The following is a 27,904-nucleotide window of genomic DNA, read 5'->3' on the forward strand; positions in this document are numbered from 1 at the left end:
ATGGCTAAGAATCCTATCATGCCTTGGCTCATACCATCCCTCCTCCTCTTCCTGACTCATGGCATCCACTGTTTTTCTTGCCCAATGCCACCCACTTGGAAAACATCCTTAGTCAATACCAAGATGGGCAACCGCACTCAAGGGCCAAGAGATCAATTTCCCAAACTGACCAAGATGAAATCCTGATGCTTCACAATAAATTGAGAGGGGAAGTCTACCCTTCAGCATCCAACATGGAATACATGGTGAGTTCAAAAGGCTGACTGTGCATAATCCATATAGCCAATCAGGGATATACGATTCTGTGCAGCATTTTGGTAAAATGATAGATGATAGTAGATAGATAGATAGATAGATAGATAGATAGATAGATAGATGATAGATAGATAGATAGATAGAGAGATAGAGAGATTGATAGATTGATAGATTGATAGATAGATAGATGATCGATGATAGATAGATCATAGATGATAGATGATAGATGAGATAGATCAATCATCTCTCTGATAGATGATAGATACTGTAGATGGATGGATGGATGGATGGATGGATGGCAGACAGACATGATAGATAGACAGGCATACAGATAAATGCAATTCTACATGATTAGAAACTTTCTCTGAGTAACTCTTTTGGCACTCCCACCCCAATTCAGCATCTGGGCCCTTCCATCTGTGAGAAGAAGAGAATTCTCAAGAAAAGAGCTTGTGAATCATGCCATGCCATTCCATCTGTCCACGTAGCCCTCTAGCCTTGTTCTCCTCTCTTTGAGGACACTTACTCATCCCAAATTCCAGAGCAAGAAATCTTCCTCTAAGCCTTTCTTAAAGCCAACCAGACTGTGGTTTCTTGAGTCGTTTCAGTGAGAAAGGAACCATCTGTTGGCCGGGTCAGTCCGAAAACAGCCCTTTCTACGCATGAATGCTCAATATGCTCCCAGGAACCCTAATAGCTACATTTTGCTCCTCATTGCATTCTGGGAGTTGAAGACTACCCATCTTAAAAGTTGCTGAAGTGAGAAACCTGGCTTCTGCAGTATACGTTTATAGTTTTCGTTTCTTTGTCCCTCGCTCAGTTAACCAGGGGACCAACTCGGTGGGATGATGTTGAGCCCTCTTTCTCATGCTCTCTTGTGAGATTGGGAATGGAAAAATGGCAAGCGTACGGAGAACATTTTACTATAAAAAGAGCTCCTTCCTTTACAAATAGCAACTTAAAAATCTAGAGACTGGAAGAGAGAGAGAGAGAGAGAGAGGAGAGATGGAGATAAAGAGAGAGGAGGAGGGGAGGAAAGAGAGGAAAGAGGGAAAGAAGGAGAAAGAAAGAACGAGAGAGGGAGAAAGAAGAGAGGGAAAGAGGAAGATGAAAGCAAGAGAAGAGAAAGAATGGAGAGGAGAGAGGGAGAATGGACATAGAGGAGAGAGAGGGGAGAGAGAAGAGAGGGGTAGAGAGAGATGAAAGCAAGAGGAGAGAGGGAGAGAGAGAGGAGAGAGAGAGAGAGGAGAGAGAGAGAGAGAGAGAGAGAGAGAGAGAATAAATAACTTCTAGCTTCAAAATATTCCCAGTCGTTTGCTATTTATCATTCTAGGTTTGTCAGCAAGAGCAGAATGCAGGAACCTTTTCTCAGAAATTTGTGTGTGTGTGTGTTGTTCCTGGCGACTTTTTTTTACTTAAGAAAAACAAAGATTTTCACATGTTTATGTGACCATGCGAAGGCTTTTGACAGAACATTCTTCTGACGTAGGCCCACTTCTCCAGGCGCCAATAAATATGAATTAAAGATGATTTCATGCAAAGCGAAATGTCCATTAAATGTGAGATTGCAACCAAACACTGCGGGTGTGTATGTCTATAAGGAAAGAACAGAAGTTTTCTCCGCCTGTACAAGATACCAGATCCATTCTAAATATAAGGAGGGATCCCACAGAGCTAAGATTGATTATACCCGCCTGCATTGATATATGGCTTGCTCTATGAGTCAAACTATTGGATCCAATTATTCTAGTAATTCAAAGTCTTACACAAGGAACTTTGGAGCTATCTGAGGATTGAACCAAAGAAGTGAAGTTGATATTCGATCTTTGGGATATAGGACCTTAAATGAACTTAGGTCAGTATTTTCAACCTTGGTAACTTGAAGTTGCATGGACTTCAACTCCCAGAATTCTTCACCTAGGCATATGTAGACTCTAAGTCCCAGAATTCCTTATGCAGCATACTTGGACTTCAATTTCCAGAATTGTCCATTCAGCAGCTAGCTGGGGAATTCTGGGAGTTGAAGTCCATGTATGCTGGATGAGGAATTCTGCTCCATGCATCTTCAAGTTGCAAGGGTGAGAATAGTCGCCTAAATTCATTCAAAGTCCTACAAGGTTGCCACTCCAGTCCACTCTAGAGATAGCCTTCCAGGGCCCAGTCCCGTAGACTTCAGTTTCTCCTCTAGGAATCCCTTTTATGATGATCCCTTTAATAAATAGCAATAGCAGTTAGACTTACATACCACTTCATAGGGCTTTCAGCCATCTCTAAGCAGTTTACAGAGTCAGCATATTGCCCCCAACAACAATCCGAGTCCTCATTTTACCCATCTCAGAAGGATGGAAGGCTGAGGTCAACCCTGAGCCAGTGAGATTTGAACAGCCGAACTGCAGAACTGCAGTCCGGAAGTAGCCTGCAGTGCTGCATTTAACCACTGCGCCACCTCGGCTCTAAGTGTGAAGGCCAAATAAATGTGTTTTTCTTGGCACTTGTGACTCTTCCAGCTCTGCTCTACAACCAAAAACTCTTCAGGTTAGTGTCTATTTACTTGACCCGCCGAGCTAGTCGGGTTAGTGTTTTGGCTGTGCTCGGTATCCTGACCTCATGGGTGCGGTTTTTCTTTTCCTTCTGCTGGTGATCCTACAGAACATAAAAAGAACCCCTAAAGGATTTAGCTGAAAAACCAGCTGTACGTGGGATCTCCTGTGGCTGGTTCACAATCTCCCACTTCATAAAAGTTGTCAGCACTTGGAGCAGCATATGAGCCTAATCCACAAACGGATAAATAAATAAGTGCGTTCATATCTATCATAGCAGAACTTAGAAATCCAGCCTTACAGCTTCAGAATGCAGAAACTTCTAAGTCTTTTCTGTTTCAAAGTGTTGTGTGTGTTTGTGTGTGTGTGTGGGGAGAGATTCTCCATTCCTTTGAAGGCTGTAAGCCCAAGGCTGCTCTTTGCAGACAAATTAGTTAGTTATAGCCCCATATTTCCCGTCTGAATTTCAGCTAATTTAAAGAATGTGCGAGAACATCTTTCGATGTCATGCTCTGGATAAGAAAAGCCATGTTCAGTTCAAAGCCTGCCAAAACCCCCCCCCCAAAAATCAAAGTTAACAACTTTAATCCAACAAGGCCTGTTTTAAATTTAACACCCCGCTAAACACAGAGTTGCACGTTTCATTACTAAATTTTATGTACATGTTGGAGCAATGTTTCTCAACCTTGGCAACTTTAAAAGGTGGAGACTTCAACTCCCAGAATTCTCCAGGGAACTCTTAAGGTGTGGAAACTTCAACTCCCCAAATCCCTCAGCCTGCATCGGCTGGCTGGAGAACGGGGAGTTGAAGTCCACACACCTGAGATGTTGGCTTTAGATATGCTAGAGCTGCTGATACATTTCTACAGAGGAATGATTGCGTCTGTCATCTGCACCTCTATACTCTCTGGAATGGTTCTGCAACCCAACAAGACACAGACTTCAAAGGATAATTAGAACTGCAGAAAAACCAATTATTACCAACCTGCCTTCCATTGAGGTCCATTTACACTGCACGAGTCAAAAAGAGGGCCGTGAAAATATTTACAAACCCCTCGCATCTGGGACATAAATTGTTTCAACTCCTACCCTCAAAACGATGCTATAGGGCACTGCCAAGACAACTAGACACAGAACAGTTTTCTTCCTGAATGCCATCCCTCTGCTAACAATAATTCCCTCAACACTGTCAAACTATTCACTAAGGCTGCATTACTATACTATTAGTCTTCTCATCATTCTTATCCCCCATTTCCTCACACTTATGACTGCAGGAGTTTGTTGCTTGTATCCTTATGATTTATATTGATATTGATTGTTTCCTGATTGCTTATTTGTACCCTGTGACTATCACTAAAGTGTTGTACCTTATGATTCTTGAGAGCATCTGAGCCAAGGACAAATTCTCTTGTGTGTCCAATCCACTTGGCCAACAAAGAATTCTCCTCTTCTATGTTGACCTACTAGTGTTTTTCCTCCTGTTGTCTTCTTTAGAAATGGGATGAAGAGCTGGAGAGATCTGCTGAATCTTGGGCTCACCAATGCATCTGGGACCATGGGCCGGTCAGTCTTCTCCCATCCATCGGCCAGAACTTGGCTGTTCACTGGGGAAGGTAAGAATGCAGACTCAAACCTTGAGATGGTATGTGTCTGTTTGACCAGTGGAATGTGTTTGACAGAATCCTGGTTGAACATTGCAGCCTACCGCTGTAATCATAAGAATTTATGCGTTCTTTGTGTCATGTGTTATAGTTCCTAATGGGAAGAATTGGCCGGCAACAGGTCTTAGTCAAATGTTTGGCTTGGTTTCAAGCCCTGTTTTCAGTCCATTTTTATGACTTCGACATTCACCTTGACCTTGAAACACAAACAGTGCATCTGGGTATGCACACTCACACATACACAAATGTATACGGAAACATATGTGTTTGTAGCTGGCTAGGCACCCTGGGCAAAGAGCTGGTTGATGGTTGTTCTGATCGAGGCTTCCCAAGGAAGCATAAATCACACGCTTAGTGCCAAAAACCCTCTTCTATTTAAACGGCTGTGAGTTATGGTCAAGAGCCGAGGTGGCGCAGTGGTTAGGGTGCAGTACTGCAGGCCACTTCAGCTGACTGTTATCTGCAGTTCAGCGGTTCTAATCTCACCAGCTCAAGGTTGACTCAGCCTTCCATCCTTCCGAGGTGAGTAAAATGAGGACCCAGACTGTTGTTGGGGGCGATATGCTGACTCTGTAAACCGCTTAGAGAGGGCTGAAAGCCCTATGAAGCGGTAGATAAGTCTAACTGCTATTCACAGCCCACAATGATTCACAGTCTGTGAAGAGTCTGACAGATGTCTGCTCGAGTTGCCAGCAGTCTTTCAGGGGAATGTTGATAAACACCCACCTTTATCTCCCTTGAAACGCTGCCAGAGACCTCATTGCCGATTAGTTTTGCAAGGCCAAATGTAGCACAGAGTCAAACAAGACTTCTCAGAGCTTGAACTGAATAGATGAAATAATTGCCTCCTGCAAAGGCTCACGTCCGCTCGCTTTTAATTATGTATTGTTGTGTGTTGTTGTCAAACTGTCTGTATCCCTCTTCCCTTGTTTGAGTTGTGAGCCGCCCTGAGTCCCCTTAGGGAAAAGGGCGGCATACAAATGAAATAAAACTCTAAATAAACTCTAAACTCCTCTTTTATGTTTTATGGGAGAAGCCAATTATCTCCAGGCCTTACTCCTGAGCCACCCCCTTTTTTCTTAACTGTTGCCTTCTGGCCGCTCGCGCATGCACACACAGGGAACAGGCTCATACTGTTCTTCTGCTCGCTGATGTCAGATTCCGGAGGCTCCGGAGGTAGCACGTAACTACCAGATGGTCTGATGCAGAGCCCTCGTCGGAGCCTTCCCCACACACTCCAGGACTGGCCCATGTTCCTCCCCAACCTCCCCATTGTCCGACTCTGCTGCCAGCTCTGCAGGCCGCCAGCGTGCCCCCAACAATGGTCTTCTTTGTTACACAAGAACACTCTTCCCATTTTGTTCCTTAGGTATCGTTCCCCAAGTTTTCACGTCCAGTCTTGGTACGACGAAGTAAAATATTACACCTACCCATATCCCCAGGAATGCAACCCTTGGTGTCCCGACCGATGTTCAGGACCCATGTGCACACATTACACACAGGTAAGGCCAACAGCAGCGGCTGGAATGGAGCCTTAGAACCTGATGGCTTGCCCTCCCACCAGCTTGCCACCCAGGTGGGCAGAGCTATGAAAATAGGCTGAAGCGCAAGACGAATCGAACCCGGGTGATTTCTTTCCACCAATTTGCTTCTCGTGTTTCTTTCCAGGTGGTCTGGGCAACCACCAACAAAATCGGCTGTGCCATTAACGTCTGCAAGAGGATGGACGTGTGGGGAGAAGTGTGGGAGAATGCGGTGTACCTGGTCTGCAACTATTCTCCCAAGTAAGGCTACAGGGAGGCGGGGTGGGCAGAAGAACAATCTCTGTGGCTTTGTGTTATTTGTGTTTAGCCAAATAATGAGGTAGATAAGATCACCTTTATTGTCACTTTTTTTTAACTGGGAGCACACTGGCACACATTGCAAGTGGAATTCTGTTGCCTGCTCTCAAAAAAAGTATATATCTACCCACAAACATACTTACTACACATTTACACGTGCTGTTGTGGCCTGCCAGCAGCCAGCAGAGCTGGCAGCAGATTCGGACAGTCAGGAGGTTGGGGAGGAACCTGGGCCAGATTAAAGTTTAGATCATGGGATGTGCCCAAAATGTTAGAACATCAGAACTAGTTGGATAAATTCGAACACGACAACACACAGCTCTAGGTTCTCTCTAGGTTCTAGAGCCGAGGTGGCGCAGTGGTTAGGGTGCAGTACTGCAGGCCACTTCAGCTGACTGCTATCTGCAGTTCGGCAGTTCAAATCTCACCGGCTCAAGGTTGACTCCTATTTTTTGACTCCTTGTGGGCATCTGGTTGATCCAAAACAGCATCTTTGATTGTCTAGATGCACTCTTGGGTGTGACCCTATAAACCTCTGGTGAACTTCTATGAGCCGAGGTGGCGCAGTGGTTAGGGTGCAGTACTGCAGGCCACTTCAGCTGACTGTTATCTGCAGTTCAGCGGTTCTAATCTCACCGGCTCAAGGTTGACTCAGCCTCCCATCCTTCCGAGGTGGGTGAAATGAGGACCCAGACTGTGGGGGCAATATGCTGACTCTGTAAACAGCTTAGAGAGGGCTGAAAGCCCTATGAAGCGGTCTATAAGTCTAACTGCTATTGCGATTGCTATTGGACTTAAAATTTTAGCCAGCTGATTTTAAGTTTTGTTTCACCGCTGGTATTTTGAAGGTTTGTATCAAAATAGTTGCCTTTCCTGGTTGAGAAGTTTGGACAACAGATGGGTCCCTGATTGGTCTGGGACAAAGTTCCTTTCCATCTTGAAAAGACAGATGATGTGTCGAGGGACTCCTGCCCGTTAACGATGAGAGTTTAGCGTGTGGCAAGCACTACCTGAAGCTAATGTTCCCAGATGCTGCCAAGGCTTCCCAGTCACACACAAGAGCTAGCAATAGCAATAGCAGTTAGACTTATCTACCGCTTCATAGGGCTTTCAGCCCTCTCTAAGCGGTTTACAGAGTCAGCATATCGCCCCCACAGTCTGGGTCCTCATTTCACCCACCTCGGAAGGATGGAAGGCTGAGTCAACCTTGAGCCGGTGAGATTAGAACCGCTGAACTGCAGATAACAGTCAGCTGAAGTGGCCTGCAGTACTGCACCCTAACCACTGCAACACCTCGGCTCTGTTATTTATTTATTCATCCCTCGGAAGATACCTGGGAGTCACTTTCAGCTGACTGTTCAGACATTGTTGACCGGGAAAGACCTTGGAGCATTCAGATGGGTTTCCTACCCATCCAAAGGGATTTGTGGGAAAGAAATCGGGGAGGCCTTGAATAATGGTTTTGTGGAACCTGGTTGGTGTTCTGACCGAGGCTTCCCAAGAGCAGGAAGCAAGCTCCTTGCCTTAAAAAAACCCTTTTATTAATTGACTGTGAATTCTGCTCCTTCACATCCAGCAAAGTCTTTCATGGGAGGATTTATGGTCACAGACCTTATCCGGCTTGGAGAGCTGCCAGGCCGATATCTGCAAAACCTGGCCAGGAGTCTCGGAAAGTCACGAACCAATTAAGTGAACTAATGGTCTCCTGCAAACTCCACTCCCCTTTCGCTCCTCTTTTATTTCCTCTGGGAGGGGCCATTCATCGTCACCTGTGGCCTTACTCCCAAGTTAACCTGTTCTTTAGCTGTTCCCTTTGTCTGGCAGCTCTGCGCATGCGCACATTGGGAACAGGCTCCAGCTGTTCCTCTGCCTCACTGACACTGAAGGCAGCTGGTAACTGTCAGAAGCTCTGGTCCCCTCTCTGCCTCCGACACGGAGCCCTCATCGGAGCCTCCTCCAGACTCCAGGACTGGCCCAGTTCTTCCCCAACCTCCTCACTCTCCGAATCTGTTGGGACACAACAGTTGATTCTGAGGCATAATGTTGGTGCTTTCATCTGCCGAAGTTCTCATCAGAATGCCCCTGACCTATACATTTAGGGAAGAATGTTCCCATATGAACTGTAATCTATCAAACCAAAGTCACAGTGTGAACATTATTTTTCCCCCATGGATCAGAGGTCTTGAGAACATGACAAGTCAGGCACCAGGTCTAAAACAGTCCCCAGGGATGATTTTACATGCTGTGAGCCTAACACAAGATGAAAGAAAGATAACGAGGAATGTTCTGTGTGAATTTTTCAGAGGCAACTGGATTGGAGAAGCCCCGTATAAAAATGGCAGATCCTGTTCTGAATGCCCACCTAGCTATGGAGGAGGGTGTAAGGCTAACCTCTGTTATAAAGGTATGTGATGTAATAGTGGCCAATGTTGACCTTGGCTTTGTTCAAAGTTGGCCTCTTCACCGATGGGATGGAGTATCCCATCCCTGGTAGACAAGCTCTGCTTTCTTTGAGTTGGGTTGCAACCTGGCATGGGGGCATCTTGTGTCGTGATGAGGCAACGCTCGTTGAGTCATTCTGAGCAAATGGTTGGGTTTTGTGGACATCCCTCGCTGTAGAGATGGACCACCTGAAGAAGGTTGCCAAGGAGAAAAGTGTTCCCGATCTTCATGGTCTGGTCTTTTGTCGAAGAGTTTGCATCTCCTCTGGCTTCTGTGGGACAGAAGAGGAAGCTCCTTCTCTGGAACTTTCCAGACTAGGATGTGGGCATCTAAATTGATTGCAGATTAATAGAAATATAGATCTCATAATAGGAATGTATATCTCATAGCAAACACCAGGAGAAGCATTTTCTGCTTCTTCCAGCAATCAAGGAAGCCCAATCTCAGTTCCTGAAATTCCCAAGAAATAATACAGCACACTGAAAGTAGGATAGAAAATAGGGTCTGGGTCCTCTTTTGCAGGGAAGAAAGTTGTTGAGATAGGAAAGGAACAATTTGCTCCAGTAAAAATTTGGGTGGCAAATTTGGGTGGCAGAAAGCCATTTCATCTCTTCATAGCTTCCCCATGTTAGCTTAATGTAAATCTCCTGCTCAAATGCTGGACTGGATAGGCCCACTATGCTAATTCTCCACAATTACTGTAGAGATTCTCCATCCTCTAGTTTGTGGTTGTCCCAAAGGTGCTTTTTCAGGAAGCAACTGGACTTCCTTGTTTTTTTTTTCCCTTTTGAAGACATTTTGCTTCTCATCCAAGAAGCTTCTCCAACTCCGACAGGATAGTGGGGGAATGGAAGGATTTATATTCCCTGCAGACTTCCATTCCATATAATTCCATTCCAAATAAATCCTTCCATCCCTTCTACTATCCTGTCAGAGCTGAAGAAGCTTCTTGGATGAGAAGTGAAACATCTTCAAAGAAAAACAAGAAAGTCCAGTTGCCTCCTGAAAAAGCACCTTTGGGATCTCCAAAATTACGTGCAATTTTTAGAGTCCTTCTTCCTGAAAACCCACACAGCACACCGCCCAATTCGTCTGAGGCATCCCTAAGTGTCTAAAAACCTCAAGATAGCAGTTGCAACCTTATGAGTATGGTGCCATCTTCACTTTTCTTTTTTTGACACACCTTCCTCCCTTTCCTGCCCCCATCGATGCCTCGGTTCCACACTTATTTATTTGGGGTGAGCAGGTTTCAACTATCAATGAAATTAGGGGGCAAAGTCACTGAATCTCCTTACATGAAAAATCAAGAGTGATTCTCAACTCCTACTCCCTAGCATAAATACCATCAACATAGAATGGAGTTTGCTCAGAAGCTGAAATACACCAAGTGAGTGGTGAGGAAGAGAGGAAGAGTGGGAAATAGAGGAGAGAAGAAAGCTAGGAAGAGAGGGATAGGAGAGACGGTAAGGGGGGAAGATGAGGAGGAGAAGGAGGAGTGGAATGAAGAGAGAGGAGAAGGAGAAAGGAAGGGGAAGTAGAGTAGGAAAGGATGATGGAGGGAAGAAAGGAGGTAGGAGAGAGGCAGAAGAAAGAGGTGTATGGAGAGCAGAAGAGCTAATAATGGGTTGTTATCTTTCTGGGCGGTGATGACAAGAGGAACTGATGTAATTACTACTTAATACAATAGGATATTGGCTATGTAATAGTATACACGTGATTATATGTTATGAAAATGGAAAATAAAAAAAATATATTTTAAAAGAAAAGAAAAAAGAAAAATCAAGAGTGATTCTCAACTCCTAGTCCCTGTGTTCTTTGCTAATGGTCTTTTTTTAATTAAAAGTTTTAATAAGTTTTACAATTCCCCTTCCCTCCCTCCCCCCCAATCCCACATCCCCTCCCCCCCAACCTCCCACAGCAAATACAGTGTATAAGCATTTAACAATCATACACTAAAATAAACTAACTAACTTTAGCATCGTACCTTCGCTTATACTTTAACTCCCCTTTTGTAAAGCTAACTTTAGATAACTTTTAACATTCCTTGTTCATTCATTCATAAGCTAACTGAAATTTCTTAGTCCCATATTTATTTTGAATATAATCAGTCCATCTTCTCCATTCCAGCTTGTATTTCTCATCTGAATGGTCCTTGAGATATGCTGATATTTTAGCCATCTCTGCTAAGTTTGTTACTTGTTCTTGAATAGTAGGCAATTCTTCCTTCTTCCAGTACTGCGCCACCAACAATCTTTTTGCTAATAGTCTTGAATAGTAGTAACACAAGACTCTTTTTCCCCTCTCCAACCAAAGAGAAAGTATCCGGAAAGTCTGAGGCCGATCGGGCTAACGAAGTGGAGTTACAAAAGGTTCCGAATCGAATACAGCCCAAAACTGTAAAACCTACCAAGGAAAAGAAACCCACTGAGTTGACCTACATGAGTAAGAAAGCATTTCTGTTTTCCAGTATTTGGGAGTTTACAGATGATTATTTGGAAATACTTGCTGATTGACTAAATAGGAGAAAAGGCAGCAAGCTTTGGATTATTTGGTTAAAAAAATTGGGCCGGGGATTTCTGTGGTTAAATGCATGTCTTAGATCAGTGGTGAAATTCAATTTTTTTTTTACTACTGGTTCTGTGGGCATGGCTTGGTGGAAGTGGCAGGGGAAGGATACTGCAAAATCCCCATTCCCACCCCACTCTGGGCCAATCAGAGGTGGTATTTGCCGGTTCTCCAAACTACTCTAAATTTCCGCTACCGGTTCTATAGAACCTGTCAAAACCTGCTAAATTTCACCTCTGCCTTAGATCAAGTATGTCTTAAATTTGACATGTTTAAGACTGGTGGACTTCAACTCCCAGAATTCCCCAGCCAATTCTGGGAGTTGAAGTCCACCCATCTTAAAGTTGCCGAGGGGATATACATGGGCTGGATAAATCATTAGGATAACTAGTGTAAACACACATGATGTAGAAGATGCCAGAAATTCATCTGGATAGATTTGATGGCAACAACTTCTACGGAAGGAAGGAAGACCTCATCCTATCTCCCAAGATCTGAATTTCTCTGTACAATGTTCTCATTACTATCATCTACATAAGCATCTCAAAAATTGGGGAATATCATTGGATAAATCATCCGTAACTTTATGTTCTCTGCGATTATTAATTATTTGTTGTGCCACGCTTTCTCCTTGGGTGATATGACAGGCTTGTACAGAATGTTACTTAAGAGCTGATCCTGTTGGTCTCATAGTTGTGTATCTTCTCATTATTCTAGCTCAAGTGATCAAGTGTGACACCAAAATGAGGGACACGTGTCGAGGAACCACGTGTAACAGGTGCTCCATATTTATTTTCTCTTTGTACCTTCTGACTTGTGGCGATGTTCAAACACATCATTCCCTCTGATGGCCTACAAACCCCCAAATCATGTAGGAACCAGTCCCATTCGAGTCTTTTCATGTGAGCTCCAACTCTTGAAGAAAAGGGGGAGCAATAGCAATAGCAGTAGACTTATATACCGCTTCATAGGGCTTTCAGCCCTCTCTAAGCGGTTTACAGAGAGTCAGCATATTGCCCCCAACAATCTGGGTCCTCATTTTACCCACCTCGGAAGGATGGAAGGCTGAGTCAACCCTGAGCCGGTGGGATTTGAACCGCTGAACTGCTGATCTAGCAGTAGCCTGCAGTGCTGCATTTAACCACTGAGCTTCAGTCCGTCTCCACCAAGGACTTAGAAATGATTCATTGTCCATTCTAGCTACCCATCCTTATGTCTACGGAGATTCGCAGTCATCCTGGTCATGGTTGTCCCAAAAGGCAACTGGACTTCCATTGTTTTGAAGACATTTTGCTTCTCATTGAACAGGGGTGTCAAACTCGATTTCATTGAGGGGCACATCAGGGTTGTGTTTGGCCTGGGGAAGGCGGGGGATATGTGGCCAGGGTGGGCACAACCAGCTTGATGTGTTGGGGGGAGGGACTGTGATGGCCCAAACCCTCTGCACAGTGAAAATGGGCTCCTGAGCTTTGTTTTCTGCTGCAACAGCCTCCTGCAGCCCTCTGCTAGCTCCATTTTGCTGGGAAAACCACCATGGTCACTGTTTCCAGGCCCGCGGGCCAGATCTAAGCACTCCGCAGGCAGGATCTGGCCCCCGAGCCTTGAGTTTGACACCCCTGCCCTAGAAGAAGCTTCTTCATTTCTGACTGAATGACGGAGAATGGAAGGAAGGTGACTACAAGGTGTATAAGTCCTTCCATTCTCCACCATTCCGTCAGAACTGAAGAAGCTTCGTGGGTGAGAAGCAGTGGTGGGTTTCAAAACTTGTTCGAACCTACTCTGTGGGTGGGGCCTCCTTTGTGGGAGTGGCTTGCTGCCCATGTGACCAGATATGAAGATGCCGATGACACTTGTCAGAACCACCTTAAATCACCTCCCACACAGCACTGGCATGCATAAGAATAGGATGTCAACTTGTTTTTTAAAAGGCACCTTTGGTTTGCGTTAAAACAACTTCAACACACGCAATGTTCTGATTGCACCACAAACGCAGTAGTCATCCTTACCTTTCACAGAGGCACTGAGTTTTATAAATATGAGCATGATAGTGTAGAATAATCATATCCAAGGACCAGTGGTGGGTTTCAAAAAAGTTTGGAACCTCTTCTGTAGGTGTGGCCTGCTTTCCGGGTCCACTGGTGGGACCTCTCCTAACCGGTTCGGTAGATTTGATGAACCGGTTCTACCGAATAGGTGTGAACTGGTAGGAACCCACCTCTGGTGAGAAGCGAAATGTCTTGGAAACAAAGGAAGTCCGGTTACCTTTGGAAAAAAAAGGCACATGTGGGATACCCATCCTTTCATTGGCATCAGTCTTTCAACATTCTCCTCTGACAAATGTTTGCCTCTCTCGTACGGATCGTCCATCCTTCCTCTGCGTAATGTTTTAAATTACAGCACAGTTTAATGAACTGAATCCAATTCAAATACCAGCTGAGAATGTTTATGGTAAAATCTACACCAGGAATATATCCTTCTCAGTCTGGCCTTTAAATGTGATGCTGAGGTCCATAAGAGCCGAGGTGGCGCAGTGGGTAGAGTGCAGTACTGCAGGCCACTTCAGCTGACTGCTACCTGCAGTTCGGCGGTTCAAATCTCACCGGCTCAAGATTGACTCAGCCTTCCATCCTTCCGAGGTGGGTGAAATGAGGACCCAGACTGTGGGGGCGATATGCTGACTCTGTAAACCGCTTAGAGAGGGCTGGAAGCCCTATGAAGCGGTATATAAGTCTAACTGCTATTGCTATTGCTATAACATTTGGTGAGCACGTGGTGGGAAATGTTTGCCCTTGATTAACTGTATGGCAGTTCCGAAGGCAAATTCCAAAATTCCTTAATGATTCCTTTTTTATTTTTATTTTTTTTGCTAGGTATTTGTGCCCAGCTGGTTGCTTGAACAGTAAGGCAAAAGTATTTGGATTCCCCAAATATGAAAGTGTAAGTTTTTTAAAAAGAACAACCCTCCCCCCCCCCCCCCCGCATACACACATATTTCAGGGTTATGGTTTTCAAAGTCAAAATCTTTGCTTTGGTGAGTCACCAATGACAAATAAACAAACATTTAGAGCTGTAACCTTTACAGCACTTCCAGTCCAACCTGCAAGCTATGGAAATTATAATTATCATCACAAAGCTATACCGTCAGTACATTACTATGATCTGTGTGGGTATCTCAAAAATTGGGAAATATCATTTGGATAAATCATCCATAGCTTCATGTCCTCTACATTTCATTATTTGTTGTGCCACGCTTTCTCCTTGAGTGGCATTGCAGGCTTTTGACACACTGGCTAAAAAACATAATGCACCTAAAATGTCCAAAAATGGGTACAGTTTCACTATCTTTACTTTAAAAAAAAACAACCAGCCTTGTACAATTTCATCAATGGTTTCTTCCTTTCTTTCAGGCATCCAGCATATGTCGAGCAGCTATTCATTCTGGAGCATTAGATAACAGAGGAGGCCTAGTAGATATTACTAGAAAAGGAAGATCAGATTTCTTCATCATGTCTATAAGAAATGGAGTTCAAACACTCAGGTAATCCCATTTTTTTGTGTGGAAAAATAATCTAGTTATGTCATGTTTCTAGCCGTGATTTGCTGCGTCTTTGGTTCTGCTCGCCAATGAATAAGAGTTGAAGTCTTGCTTAAGTGGCCGACACTGTTACTCCAAAAACAAGTCCCAAACCCTTCTGTTGCAAAGTCCGTGTAGTCAAATAGGAGTGAACAAAGGATACATTGTTATAACAGCAAAAGAAAAAAAGCTTCAGACTTAGGCTTCCAAGTGGCAGTTTCAACTATTTTTAAAAACTTTTTCCTTAAGTATCTTTAATATGATATAACAAGTAGAAGGAGAAGTTTATTAAAGTAAAAAAAAGTTTTAATTTAAGCCAAAAAAAGTTAAAGTAGTAAAAAGAAATAAAGGAAAAAAGATCAGTCCCTTCGCCTCAAGTGGAGAAACAGGAAACGTTGCAATCACTTCAATCCACAAAACATTGTTACAGGCAAGAGCAAAAAACTTTCTAAGGCAGTCTAATAGGGAATAAATACGCTGCTTTGTTCTTACTTAAGGGACTAATTTAGCTTTAAAAAAAGTTTCTTAGGGCAATCTTCTAAAAGAAAAGAAAAAAAAATCGCACCAGATGGAACACTTTCACTTCTCTTTCTGGAGCCATCTCCAACTATGTCAGCCTGGGGGCTGCCTGTTTGCCGCCGGTTGGAAGCACTTCCCTTGGGTCGATCAGGGACTTTGCGATGTCCCTGCGACCAGCAAGGTCTTGTCTTCCCAGTCACCGTCTCTTCGGGATGGTTTAGGTCATTCCGGACTGTCCAGGGGCAAAAGTCTCATCGGCAGATTCGGACTATCGAGTCCGCACGATGTAACGTTGCGACGTTGGCTCCTCCTCCTTCTCTGTTACGCCATCTCTTGTAGTGTTATCTAGAAACTTAATTTTGTAACGACCTCTTAAACATTGAATTCATACCAGTTTTTTTCCCCCCCTCTTTGCCAGCAAATACAAGCCTTCCAACGGTTTTGCTGTGTCAAAAGTCACAGGTAAGTTTTTTTTCTTCTTCATTGGGAAGTAAGAATGGGTGTCAATTCCTCCAGAATTCCCCTGGATTAAATCCTGTTCTAGTAGTTAGTTGATCATATGAGGAGACAAAAGTAAGAAGATAAATGGGGAGATACCGTAATGGAAGAAAGAGAGAAAAGGAGAGGAAAAGAAAACAGGGAGAAAATAGAAGGGTTAAGGTAATGAGGATTTACGGTCACAGACCTTATCCGGCTTGGAGAGCTGCCAGGCCGATATCTGCAAAACTTGGCCAGGAGTCTCAGAGAGTCACGAACCAATTAAGCAAACTAATGGCCTCCTGCAAACTCCACTCCCCTTTCTCTCCTCTTTTATTTCCTCTGGGGGGAAGCATTCATTGTCCACCTGTGGCTTTACTCCGAAGTCAACCCCTGTTCTTTAGCTGTTCCCTTTGTCTGGCAACTCTGTGCATGCGCACATTGGGAATAGGCTCCAGCTGTTCTTCTGCCTCACTGACGTCTGACTCTGAAGGCAGCTGATAACTGTCAGACGGCCCTGGCCCCCTCTCTGCCTCCGACACAGAGCCCTCGTCCGAGCCTTCCCCAGACTCCAGGACTGGCCCAGGTTCCTCCCCAACCTCCTCACTCTCTGAATCTGCTGCCATCTCTGCTGGCAGGCCACAACAGATAGTAGTCATAAAAGCAACACACCAGGCAGCCTAATGAACAATTTACTCTGAAGTCAAGCTGTTTCTTTGCGTTTGTCGTCTTTCTCTTCCACCGTTGAGATGTTTGTTTGGACAAGCGCAGCGAAATCCTCAAAGACAGCAAGAAACACCAAGAAAGAAATCTTCCAGAAAATATATATATATATGAATTGATCTTATTCCCCAAATGCAACAATTTCCCGCCCACTTATGGTGAGGATCCAGGCAAAACACAGCACAGCTTCGATCTCTTTTGGGGCCAGGCTTCTGTTTGTCCGAACAAAGGCATTAGAACAAAAAAAAAAAAACCGAGACATTTCAGAAGCCGCGCCATCAAGCTTGGCGTTGACTTAAATCCAGCCAAGAGGAACCCTGCAGCTTTCTACATGACAAATGAGGCTACTTCAAACAGCTGTTGACTTAAACACACACAGACACACACGCAGACAGACACACACACACTTTCCTGCAATTTTGGCAGGTCTCCAGGATGGAAGAAAAAGCAAAAGAAATCTCTTGAAATGTCTCTGCACTCAATATTTTTAGAGGATCCGCTGGTTAATGCCTTCCCTGAAAACTCCTTAACTCTTTCCCTGCCTTCTAAGCGCTAACCCGATTTCATTGAGGGTCACATCAGGGGTTGTGTTTGACCTCTGGTGTGTGGCCAGGGTGTGTGTAGCCAGCTCAACACCACTATGCCAAGCGCTAAGGAAGGACTTTCCTCAGACCCTCCCTCTCTCTCATTATAATCTCCTTCCTTCCTTTTTCTTTCTTTCTTTTTTCTCTGTTTCTCTCTCTCTCTCTTCTTTTTTTCTCTTTTTGTTTCTCTATGTTTTTCTCTGTCTTCTTTTTTCTTTCTTTATTTTTCTTCTTTCTCTTTCTGTTCCTCTGTCCTTTCTCTTTCTTTCTTTCTTTCTTTCCTTCTTTCTTTCTTTCTTTCTTTCCCTCTCTCTCTCTCTCTCTTTTTTTTCCTCCCCTCTTCATTCTCCTTTCTTCTTCCTTCCCATCTTTTTCTTTGTCTTTCCTCTTTAAGAGCCGAGGTGGCGCAGTGGTTAGGGTGCAGTACTGCAGGCCACTTCAGCTGACTGCTAGTTCTGCAGTTCGGCTGTTCAAATCTTACCGGCTCAAGGTTCCATCCTGAAAGCCCTATGAAGCGGTATATAAGTCTAACTGCTATTGCTATTGCTATTGCTATTTCCCTTTCTCCTTTCCTGTCCCTTCTTGCATGCTCAAATGGAGAAACAATTTCTCTATTTGTTTTGCTTTTAGTTTGTTTTGCTAGCTCTCTGCCAGCAAAAAAAAACAGAGCCTGGTGAGGCCATGCACGGTCCTCCCGATCTCAGTTTTCGCTGACAGAGGCACCGTGGGCCTGCCCTTTGCTGTTTCCAGGGTGGCCCCAGGGGCTAGATCTAAGCACCCAGCACGCTGCATCCGGCCCGTGGGTCTTGAGTTTGACACCCCTGGCCTAGTGTTACAGATGAATTGACTTAGTCCTCAAGTTATTTCTTGAATGCTTTGCCAAGGCAACACAAGTGTAAGCTCAGACATTAGCACACTTTAATGCATTTACCAACAAGGCACTAGTCAGTGGTGGGTTTCAAAACTTGTTCGAACCTACTCTGTGGGTGTGGCCGCCTTTGTGGGAGTGGCTTGCCGCCCATGTGACCGGATGGGAGTGGCTTGCCGCCCATGTGACCGGATATGAAGATGCCGACGACACTTGTCAGAACCACCTTAAATTACCTCCCACACAGCACTGGCATGCATAAGAATAGGATGTCAACTTGTTTTTTAAAAGGCATCTTTGGTTTGCGTTAAAACAACTTCAACACACGCAATGTTCTGATTGCACCACAAATGCAGTAGTCATCCTTACCTTTCACAGAGGCCCTGAGTTTTATAAATAGGAGCATGATAGCGTAGAATAATCATATCCAAGGACCAGTGGTGGGTTTCAAAAAATTCTGGAACCTCTTCTGTAGGTGTGGCCTGCTTTCCGGGTCCACTGGTGGAACCTCTTCTAACCGGTTCGGTAGATTTGACGAACCGGTTCTACCGAATAGGTGCGAACTGGTAGGAACCCACCTCTGGTACTAGTAAAGCAGATGTAAGAAAAGGCTGAGTAAAGATTAGCATTGTGCAAATGACAGCTCACTTTTATAAAGATCTCCCAACATGATTCCCATATTTGGATGAAGCCTGTTGAATATATTGAAGGAATCTATGTGAAATACTAGCCTACCAAATTCGTATTGAGATGATTGATTGATATAATGTATATTTATTTATTTATTTATTTATTTATTTATTTATTTATTTATTTATTTATTCTTTATTGTACTAATTTGGGACTTGTATATTCTTGCCCTTGGACCACCATTGCAAAGGAAACCCATACATCACCTCGTATGTATTCTTAATTCCACAGTGCAAACTTTGGATTGTTACACCACAGTGGAAGAACTGTGTCCATTCAAGAAGCCAACTACTCACTGCCCGAGGTAAGTGATGGACTCCAGTCATGGATAGATTTGAAGGGAATGGCTTGCTCAGAATTTCTGTTGGAAGAATTGCACTGACGCTACTACCGGTAGTAATAATTTCTGCTGGGAAACCAACCCATCTAACAGTTGCTGCTAGGGGCAACTGAGAAAAGGAAGGGATGGGGCATTTCAGATCCATGTGGGAGCACATCGTGCCTGCTGGGTAGAGCTTCCCACAGCTTGACTTCAGTAGATGCTGTTGGCCAACCAGAATCCCAACATAGGGAAATATTTGTAGCTCAGGGTTGAAATGAGACCTGACCCTTGGTTTTCTCTGAACTTGGGTAGTTTCTTGAAAGACATTTCATTACCCAAACTTGTTAATGTCATTAGCAATAGCAATAGCAATAGCAGTTAGACTTATATATTGCTTCATAAGGCTTCCAGCCCTCTCTAAGCGGTTTACAGAGTCAGCATATTGCCCCCACAGTCTGGGTCCTCATTTCACCCACCTCGGAAGGATGGAAGGCTGAGTCAACCCTGAGCCGGTGAGATTTGAACAGCCGAACTGCAATAGCAATAGCAATAGCAATAGCAGTTAGACTTATATACCGCTTCATAGGGCTTTCAGCCCTCTCTAAGTGGTTTACAGAGTCAGCATATCGCCCCCAACAACAATCCGGGTCCTCATTTCACCCACCTCGGAAGGATGGAAGGTTGAGTCAACCTTGAGCCGGTGAGATTAGAACCGCCGAACTGCAGATAACAGTCAGCTGAAGTGGCCTGCAGTACTGCACCCTAACCACTGCGCCACCTCGGCTCATTAGACTAGCACTGAGGAAGTATCTGGGCCCGTGGAGTGATGGGATGAAAAGCAGCTACCAGCTTGTAAATAAGTACTTTAAAATTCTTTAAAAACAGCCTTTCGGGTGTTTTTCACAGCCACGTGATCCATTCAAGGTCTTTAAAAGCTGCTTCCAATGTCTCTCAATGCCCATCATGGGTTTTTTTTAGTTGCAGTCTTAATTGGTGCAGTTCTCAGTCTGGTTTATTGTGTGGTCATCTGAAACATATGATCAGGAGTTGTTTGGAAGGAAATCCTGTTTGTTTTATTCTTTTTTTTAATGGCCTATTTTGAGCAGCCTGAAGCTGGGATTGTAATGAAGTTAGGCAAGAGGCAAGAAACTTTGCGCTGTTTTTCCCTTTGGGGGAGGGGAGTCTTAAATAAATAGATTCCTTGGGTTGAGCAAGGACAGCAAGGGCAAAAATGGACTGCTAAGTTGGCCACAACCACCCAGTCACATGACCATCTAGCCACGCCCAGCCAGCCGGTCTGGCCCCCCAAGAGTGTGAAGGACTGTGAATCGGCCCCCTGTTCAAAATGTTTGAGGACCCCTGATGTAGACTGAAGATGGCATGTAATTTCATTGTTCGAGGTGCAATGACAATAAAGTAAACTAACTAATTAGGGTCCTTTTTCCATTTGTTACTGGATCGTTTTGCACCAAACCAGCGATTCAAATCATTCTTCATCTCCTTATTTCATCTTTCAGGTCTTACTGCCCAGCTTACTGCAAAAACGAGCCAAACCACTGGGCTACTGTATACGGCACAAACATTTACGCAGATGTGAGTAATTCCTTCCTCCTTCCTCCTTAACAAAAACCAGGATGCTGCTTCATTCTTTTGACGAGTGAGGATTTGAATCGATGAGTGTGTCTCAACCTAATTAACATGGGTGGCCTTCAGCTCCCAGAACTGCCCAGCCATTCTAAGGAATAACTGGAGTTGAAGTCCATCCATCCTAAAGTTGCTAAAGTTGAAAAATATTTACATAAAGGATCGAGGACCGAATTGAAATTTTTCCAGCTGAGTGCAGCTTCAGATAGATGCCATGGCTTCTTCCCTTATGGCCCACTCATTGTGATAGACATTTTCTATTTTGAATAGTTGGAAAGTTTATTTGGAATTGGAAAGTTTATTTATAGGCCGCCCTTTTCCCTGGGGGGACTCAGGGCGGCTTACAATTCTGCTTGCTTACTCTGAAAGTGCATATAGGGGAGGAGGGGATAGTGATAGGTTCAAGGGTTCAAGGTTCATTTTATTTATATGCCGCCTTATTCCCGGCGGGACTCAGGGCGGCACACAAACCCAAGGAGGGGAAGGGAAACACAAGAACAACAACAAAAAGTACAGGGAATTTAAAACAACTAACAGCCACACGATTCGAGAGGGGAAGGGAATCACACGGGGTATATTGTAAAACAATGCCAAAAAAAAGAGGAACAAGAGAAGGAGAAATATAGCCAGGAGACAAGAAGGTGTGGGAGAGGAAGAGGAGAGCCAAACCACACCTTCTCGAGAACTTCTTCAGGTTGGACAAGGTCATCAGTGAAAACAAGTGGAAGGCTTCCCTGTCCAAAAGATCTTCTCCAACGTCTTCCCGGCAGGAGGTTAAAGAGTTCCTCTCGAAAGGCTAAGCATGAAAGTTCACAATCCATCCATGCCTGCAATGGAACAAATATGCAAAGTAGCCAGAACACACTGCTGGGTGTCCCTGCTTCCCATTAATGTCTCGGAAGGAGCCAACAAATCGTTGTGTGTTCTAATTTCAGTAGGCGCCCAAAATAGCTCTTAGCAATTCAGCACAGGGTTTCTGGCAGGCGAGGAAGCAAACCCCCCCCCCCCAAAAAAACACCCAATCCAAATCTAAAAAGGAAAGACAGTCCTTGGCATTCCAGCCTGGTATTTCTCATGGAATACAGGGATATCATCTAAAATACTCTCTGAGACACTTTCTCAAAGTTCTTTATACGCAGGATAAAATAATCCCTTTGGTTTTATTTATTTCCTGAATTACTTCGGACGGTATTTGCCAAAAAGCTCATTTTGCTCACTTAGAATCTTCCCTGCTTCTTGTCAACCGCTTCTCACTACCACATGCTGAGTGACGACAGATAGGAGCTGGTCTTTCTGTCCTGCCATCCTGGCTTGATTCGTAGAAGAGGCAAAACTGTAAGACGGGCTCCCTGTGGTTTGAACTTGGAAGAAAGAATGATTCTGGAGGTGTGATGCACAAAATGTAGTGGCTGGCTTATTATAAAGAACCCTACCAATTTTGGAATGAGGGAGTTCTCCTCTTCGGGAAATGACCTTTTTCTCAAAACTTTGCAAACTGCTCACCATGATAAGAGATTTCTGCAGAGGAGAAGACAGGCCAGAAACCAGGCCAGAAACCAGGAACCCAATGCAAGCAAAAAAGAAAGACAGAAAGAGAGAAAGAAAAGAAGGAAGGAGAGAGAGTGAGAGAGGAAGAATTAGAGTAGAGTAGAATAAAACAGAACAGAACAGAACAGAATAGAATAGAATAGAATAGAATAGAATAGAATAGAATTCTTTATTGGCCAAGTGTGATTGAACACACAAGGAATTTGTCTTTGGTGCAGATGTTCTCAGTGTACGTAAAAGAAAAGATACATTCATCAAGAATCGTAAGGTACAACACTTAATGATAGGCATAAGGTACAAATAAGCAATCAGGAAACAATCGATATCAATAAAATATCATGAGGATACAAGCAGCAGAGTTACAGTCCTACAGTCATAAGTGGGAGGAGATGGGAGATAGGAACGATGAGAAGTCTAATAGTAATAATAATGCAGCCTTAGTGAATAGTTTGACAGCGTTGAGGGAATTAGTTGCTTAGCAGAGTGATGGCATTTGGGGAAAAAAACTGTCCTTGTGTCTAATTGTCTTGGGGCGCAACGCTCTATAGTGTCAGTTTTGAGGGTTGGAGTTGAAACAATTTGTGAGGTATCTGTAAATATCTTCACAACCTTCCTTTTTCACAGTGAAAAGGAAGGAATAGCAATAGCAGTTCGACTTATATACTGCTTCATAGGGCTTTCAGCCCTCTCTAAGCGGTTTACAGAGTCAGCATATCGCCCCCAAGAATCCGGGTCCTCATTTTACCCACCTCGGAAGGATGGAAGGCTGAGTCAACCTTGAGCCGGTGAGATTAGAACCGCTGAACTGCAGATAACAGTCAGCTGAAGTGGCCTGCAGTGCTGCACCCTAACCACTGCGCCACCTCGGCTCTATAGCCGAGAAGGAAGGGAGGGAGGGAGGGAGGGAAGGGGAAAGAGGGGGAGAGAGGGATAAAGGAAGGAAGGAAAGAAAGAGAGAGAGAAATCAAGAAAGAAAGAAATAGAATGGAATGCAATGCATTGCAATGGAATGGATGTGTTCGCCACAGGAATGATGAATTTGAATGAGCTGAGCATCCCAAAAACCAACTGTTTAGAACAGAATTTGGAGAATGAGGTGTTATGGAAATTCTGCCTGAGTTCCTTAAGGACAGGAAGTTGCTCTCCAGCCAGTTTCTGATGCCATGGAACGAAGGGTTAGTAACACCATTGGAAGTGCAGCGCCTGTGAAAAAAAGAAACTCCCTCCGTTCTCCATCACCATATATAGAAGAGGCTCAAATCAAACCAGCATGAGAAATCCTAAGAGAGCCGCCAGCACAGAGGCAGCGGCAGAGATGAAAAATGGGACCCAGGGAATTGGCCTTTTATGGCTCAGGAGTGGGTGGATGTGCGGGAGAACTTCAACCACGATGTATGTGGAGGCCTGGAGAAATGCACCTCTGAGCTATTTTCATGTTCTCTCCACAAATTCCATGACATCTCTGTCACAGGGGGAGTTTTGAGGCATTGCACCCAAGTGAACGTGATTTCCCCCCCCCTCCTTTGGAATCGTCGTAAATCTAACCTTTCAAAATTCCATGTGTCTCCGTAGTCGTATTGTTCTGTTTTATTACACTACAGGCAGTCCTCGGCTCACAACGGCGCTTGTTCTGTTTTAGTACATGCCTCGACTTGTAACAATTCATTTTGGGACTGTTCAAAGTTACAACGGCACTGAAAACATCCACTTGCAACTGTTTTTCGACTCTTAGGACTGTTGCAGCATTCTTGCAGTGACGTGACCAAAATTCAGACGCTTGGCAACTGACTCATATTTATGACGGTTGAAGCATCCCGGGGTCGTGCGATCCCCTTTTTGTAACCAAGGAAAGTCAATGGAAAAGCCAGTCTCACTTAACAACTATGTTATTAACTTAACAACTGTGATTTATTCGGTGAACAACTGTGGCAAGAAAGGTCATAAAATGTGACAAAACTCACTTAACAACTCTGTGGTCATAATTCAAGGACTACCTGTACCTCCTGAAGAATTGGGTGACACGAATTTATCTCAGGAAGGGTTGCGTTCTCTTATCATGATAATGGTGATGAAATTCAATATGGACTGTTCTGACCTAGGCTTCCTGAGACAGTAAAAATCATATACTTAGTCCCCAAAACTCTCTTTTTGTTTAAACAGTTTGTTGAAATAGTTTGTAAAGAGTCCAACAGAAGTCTGCCAAAGTCTTTCGGGATAAGGCTGACAAGCACCCACCTTGATCTCCCTTGAAATGCTGCCTAATTGCCAATTAGCTTTGCAAAGCCAAACGGAGCACAGAGTCAAAACGGAGCTTTAGAGTTTAAACCGACCAGAATGAACTAAGTTGCTTCTTGCAAAGGATCATGTGACTTTGCTCCTCCTTTATTTCAATCATCTCCAAGCCTTACTCCCGAGTCGCCCCTTTTGTCCTAACTGTTCTTGCCTTCTGGCAGTGCTGCTCATGTGCGCACTGGGAACAGGCTCCCCCTGTTCCTCTGCCTCACTGATGTCAGACGCTGGAGGCTTCGGAGGCAGCCCATAACCCCCAGATGCCCCTGGCTCCTTCTCTGCCTCCGACGCAGAGCCCTCGTCCGAGCCTTCCCCAGACTCCAGGACTGGCCCACGTTCCTCCCCAACCTCCTCACTGTCCAAGTCTGCTGCCAGCTCCACAGGCTGCTGGCAGACCACAACATGGACCACACATAGACATGCACACACAAACCGCCATAAATATGACACACACAGACACACACACACACACACACACACACACACACACACAATCAAATCTCTCTGGTTTTGGAGGTTTCTCAAGTGTGTTCCAGTTTTTTTTTTTTTTTTTTATTAATGAGGACTCATCACCCCCAGACAGTTTAGAAATATGCTTGGGAACAAGCTGCTTTTTGGTCTCATGGAAAGCTGGACCACTGCTGATGCTGGCTGATTTATAGATCTAAGTCTGGCTTTGGCCTGAGCCTCTTAATCTGCTCTGCTACAACATGGAAAGGGACAGCAGAGTCATAACTGGAGATTTATGGAGGGGTGACAGGAGCCTGGGTGTGACAGGGCTTGTTCTTGTGATGTTTCAGAATTCCAGCATCTGCAAAGCTGCGGTTCACGCAGGAGTCATCGGAGACAGTGCTGGCGGTTACGTCGACGTGATGCCGGTCGATAAGAAGAAAGTCTACAATGGATCCTTGAGGAACGGGATCCGGTCTGAAAGGTAAGGCAAAAACATTTCCAGCTGGGAGAAGGAAACAAAAAAAACAACAACAACCTAAACACAAGAGATGGTTTATCTCTAACGAATGTCTGGGGAGCTGAAGATCTGGAAATGCAGATTTGGAGTCCAGAAATAGAAGTAGAGATAGGAATCAACTGCCTATATAAGGTGCTCATTATCTACTGGGTTTCCCTGAAAATTAGACCCCTTTGCCACCAAAAAAGAGACCAGGTCTTATTTTCAAGGGGGGATGTCATCCACTAACTCACCTTACTTTTGTGCATTGACCCCCCGGCCTCCTTTTCACTGTCAGAGGCCTTCAGGAACCCCTTTGTCTTCAGAGAGTTGCAGCCAGGCCTTGCCCACCTCGGCCCATTTCTTCTGCAGCCAGCAAAGCTTCCCTGAAGGCCTCTGTAGCCGATAACGGCTTCGGATCGATCGAGAAATGGGCCAAGGTGTACAAGGCTTGGCTGCAACTATCTGAAAGTAGGTAATAGGGCACCTCTACCCAGGGGTGAAATTCAGCAGGTTCTGACAAGTTCTGGAGAACTGGTAGCGGAAATTTTGAGTAGTTCGGAGAACCGGTAGCGGAAATTTTGAGTAGTTCGGAGAACCGGTAGCGGAAATTTTGAGTAGTTCAGAGAACCGGTAGCGGAAATTTTGAGTAGTTCGGAGAACCGGTAGCAGAAATTTTGAGTAGCTTGGAGAACCAGTAGTGGAAATTTTGAGTAGTTCGGAGAACCAGTAGCGGAAATTTTGAGTAGTTGAGAACCGGCAAATACCACCTCTGCCTGGCCCCAGAGATGGGTGAGAATGGGGATTTTGCAGTATCCTTCCCCTGCCATGCCCACCAAGCCATGTCCAGAGAACCGGTAGTAAATTTTTTTGAATTTCACCACTGCGCTACCTCCGCACCCTAGCTTAATTTTTACCTGTGTACCCTGGAGTGGGCGTGGTCTTAATTAGGGCTTATTTTTGGGGTGGAGCTTATATTAGGTGCATGTAAAAAATCAAGCTAGGGTTTACTTTCTGAGTAGGTCGTATTTTGGGGGAAACACTGTATCATCTTCACCTCTCCCTACAGCCGCTCAGAAAAAGGTTCTCCAAAGCAGACAAGAGGTCAACCAGGAAGGCCCAGTGGTCAAAATATTTCTCTTGTGCTTCTTATGTCTCATTCACCATTGTTTCCACCGGAGCTGATGTTTTATCCTTCCTTGCCAGCTTAAAGACTCCCAGGGAAGGAAAAGCTTTCCGGATCTTTGCTGTAAGGCAATAATTCCCCCAAGACGATGAGACTCTTTGTGGAGAGAGAGAGAGAGACTGCGGCCTTGTGTGTTTCTCCTTGGGTGAGAGATGTCTGCCCCACCTTGACCATGACAAAGCCCTCAAAACTCATCTTCTTTTGGAGGAAAACAAAAAAGATGGCAGCAGGAATCAGAACTTTCCACATCTCAACCACCTCTGCCCACTGTTTTTATTTTCAGGCTATTGTTATTCTACTTCCAAATGTTTCAAACTTTCAAGAAGAAGGAAGATGGCTCAAGTTGAGGAGAAAAGATGGTTGAAAAACTGGCTTGCCCCACCCTTGCTATGGACAAATATAGAACCCATTGGGGCTCTCGTAAGATGCTACTTCCAGGAGGTGAATGTTTATCTGATCAGTAGGCTTTGGATGAGAACATAGAAAACATTCAGGTCACCCCCAAAGGCTAAATTTTTTAAAAAGTTGGATCAAAGTCAAGAATATACTTGGAATCCAAGTCACCTAGTGATACCTTGAACGGTGTGGTGATTTAGGAAAGGTTTAGACCACGCTCAACAACTAACGTAGATTTCTTTTGAGGGAGACTGGGAGGGAGGCATTGCATTTCCAGAAAAGAATCTGCTTTTGCGAAAACATTTTTGGAAAGGTTACTATTCCTCTCAAAAGAAAACTTAAATGGAACACATAGGTTTGCTGGCCAAACAATTGCAGAAAGTTAGGAAAACGGGGTTCAATTATCAGCAAATAAAGTCCTTGGGACCCTCCCTGCTGTCTTGGCACATTCTGATTCACTGCATGTTAGTTAGCATTAATTTTATTTACAGATGAATCCAACTTAGTTTATTCAGCAGAGCTGTTCTCGCTTAACTAAGCAATGGCTGCCTAAAGTTGATCTTTATTTGGCTGGAAAAATGATTTTTGCTTTACTTGTTTATTTGTATAGATTGGAAGCTTGATACATTAAGTTGGTCGCAGCGTGTACATTATGAAGCCCGGCTAGAACGATTCTGTTTTCTGATACTTAGTACGATTCCTGTAGATCAAACCCAAATCTCCAATGTTGTCCTAATAAAATAGTTGCTTTGAGCCCCAGTGGCGCAGTGGTTAGAATGCAGTACTGCAGGCTACTTCTGCTGACTGGCGGCTGCCTGCAATTCGGCAGTT

The 27,904-nt window shown here is 44.4% G+C and overlaps 1 protein-coding gene across 1 annotated transcript; it reads left to right on the top strand.

Moving 5' to 3' along the window:
- On the top strand, nucleotides 1–27,904 carry LOC116518168 (cysteine-rich secretory protein LCCL domain-containing 2-like). Its single transcript, XM_032231451.1, is given in 15 exon segments — nucleotides 1–67; nucleotides 70–245; nucleotides 4,290–4,408; nucleotides 5,826–5,958; nucleotides 6,125–6,240; nucleotides 8,601–8,701; nucleotides 11,053–11,181; nucleotides 12,022–12,082; nucleotides 14,175–14,241; nucleotides 14,712–14,842; nucleotides 15,816–15,859; nucleotides 18,971–19,043; nucleotides 20,579–20,654; nucleotides 25,343–25,476; nucleotides 26,698–27,904. Coding segments are annotated over 15 exon segments (1,482 nt in total). The 3' UTR covers nucleotides 26,753–27,904.

This window comes from Thamnophis elegans, chromosome 14 (genome assembly GCF_009769535.1).
Source record: "Thamnophis elegans isolate rThaEle1 chromosome 14, rThaEle1.pri, whole genome shotgun sequence".
In the NCBI taxonomy this organism is placed as follows: Eukaryota; Metazoa; Chordata; class Lepidosauria; order Squamata; family Colubridae; genus Thamnophis; species Thamnophis elegans.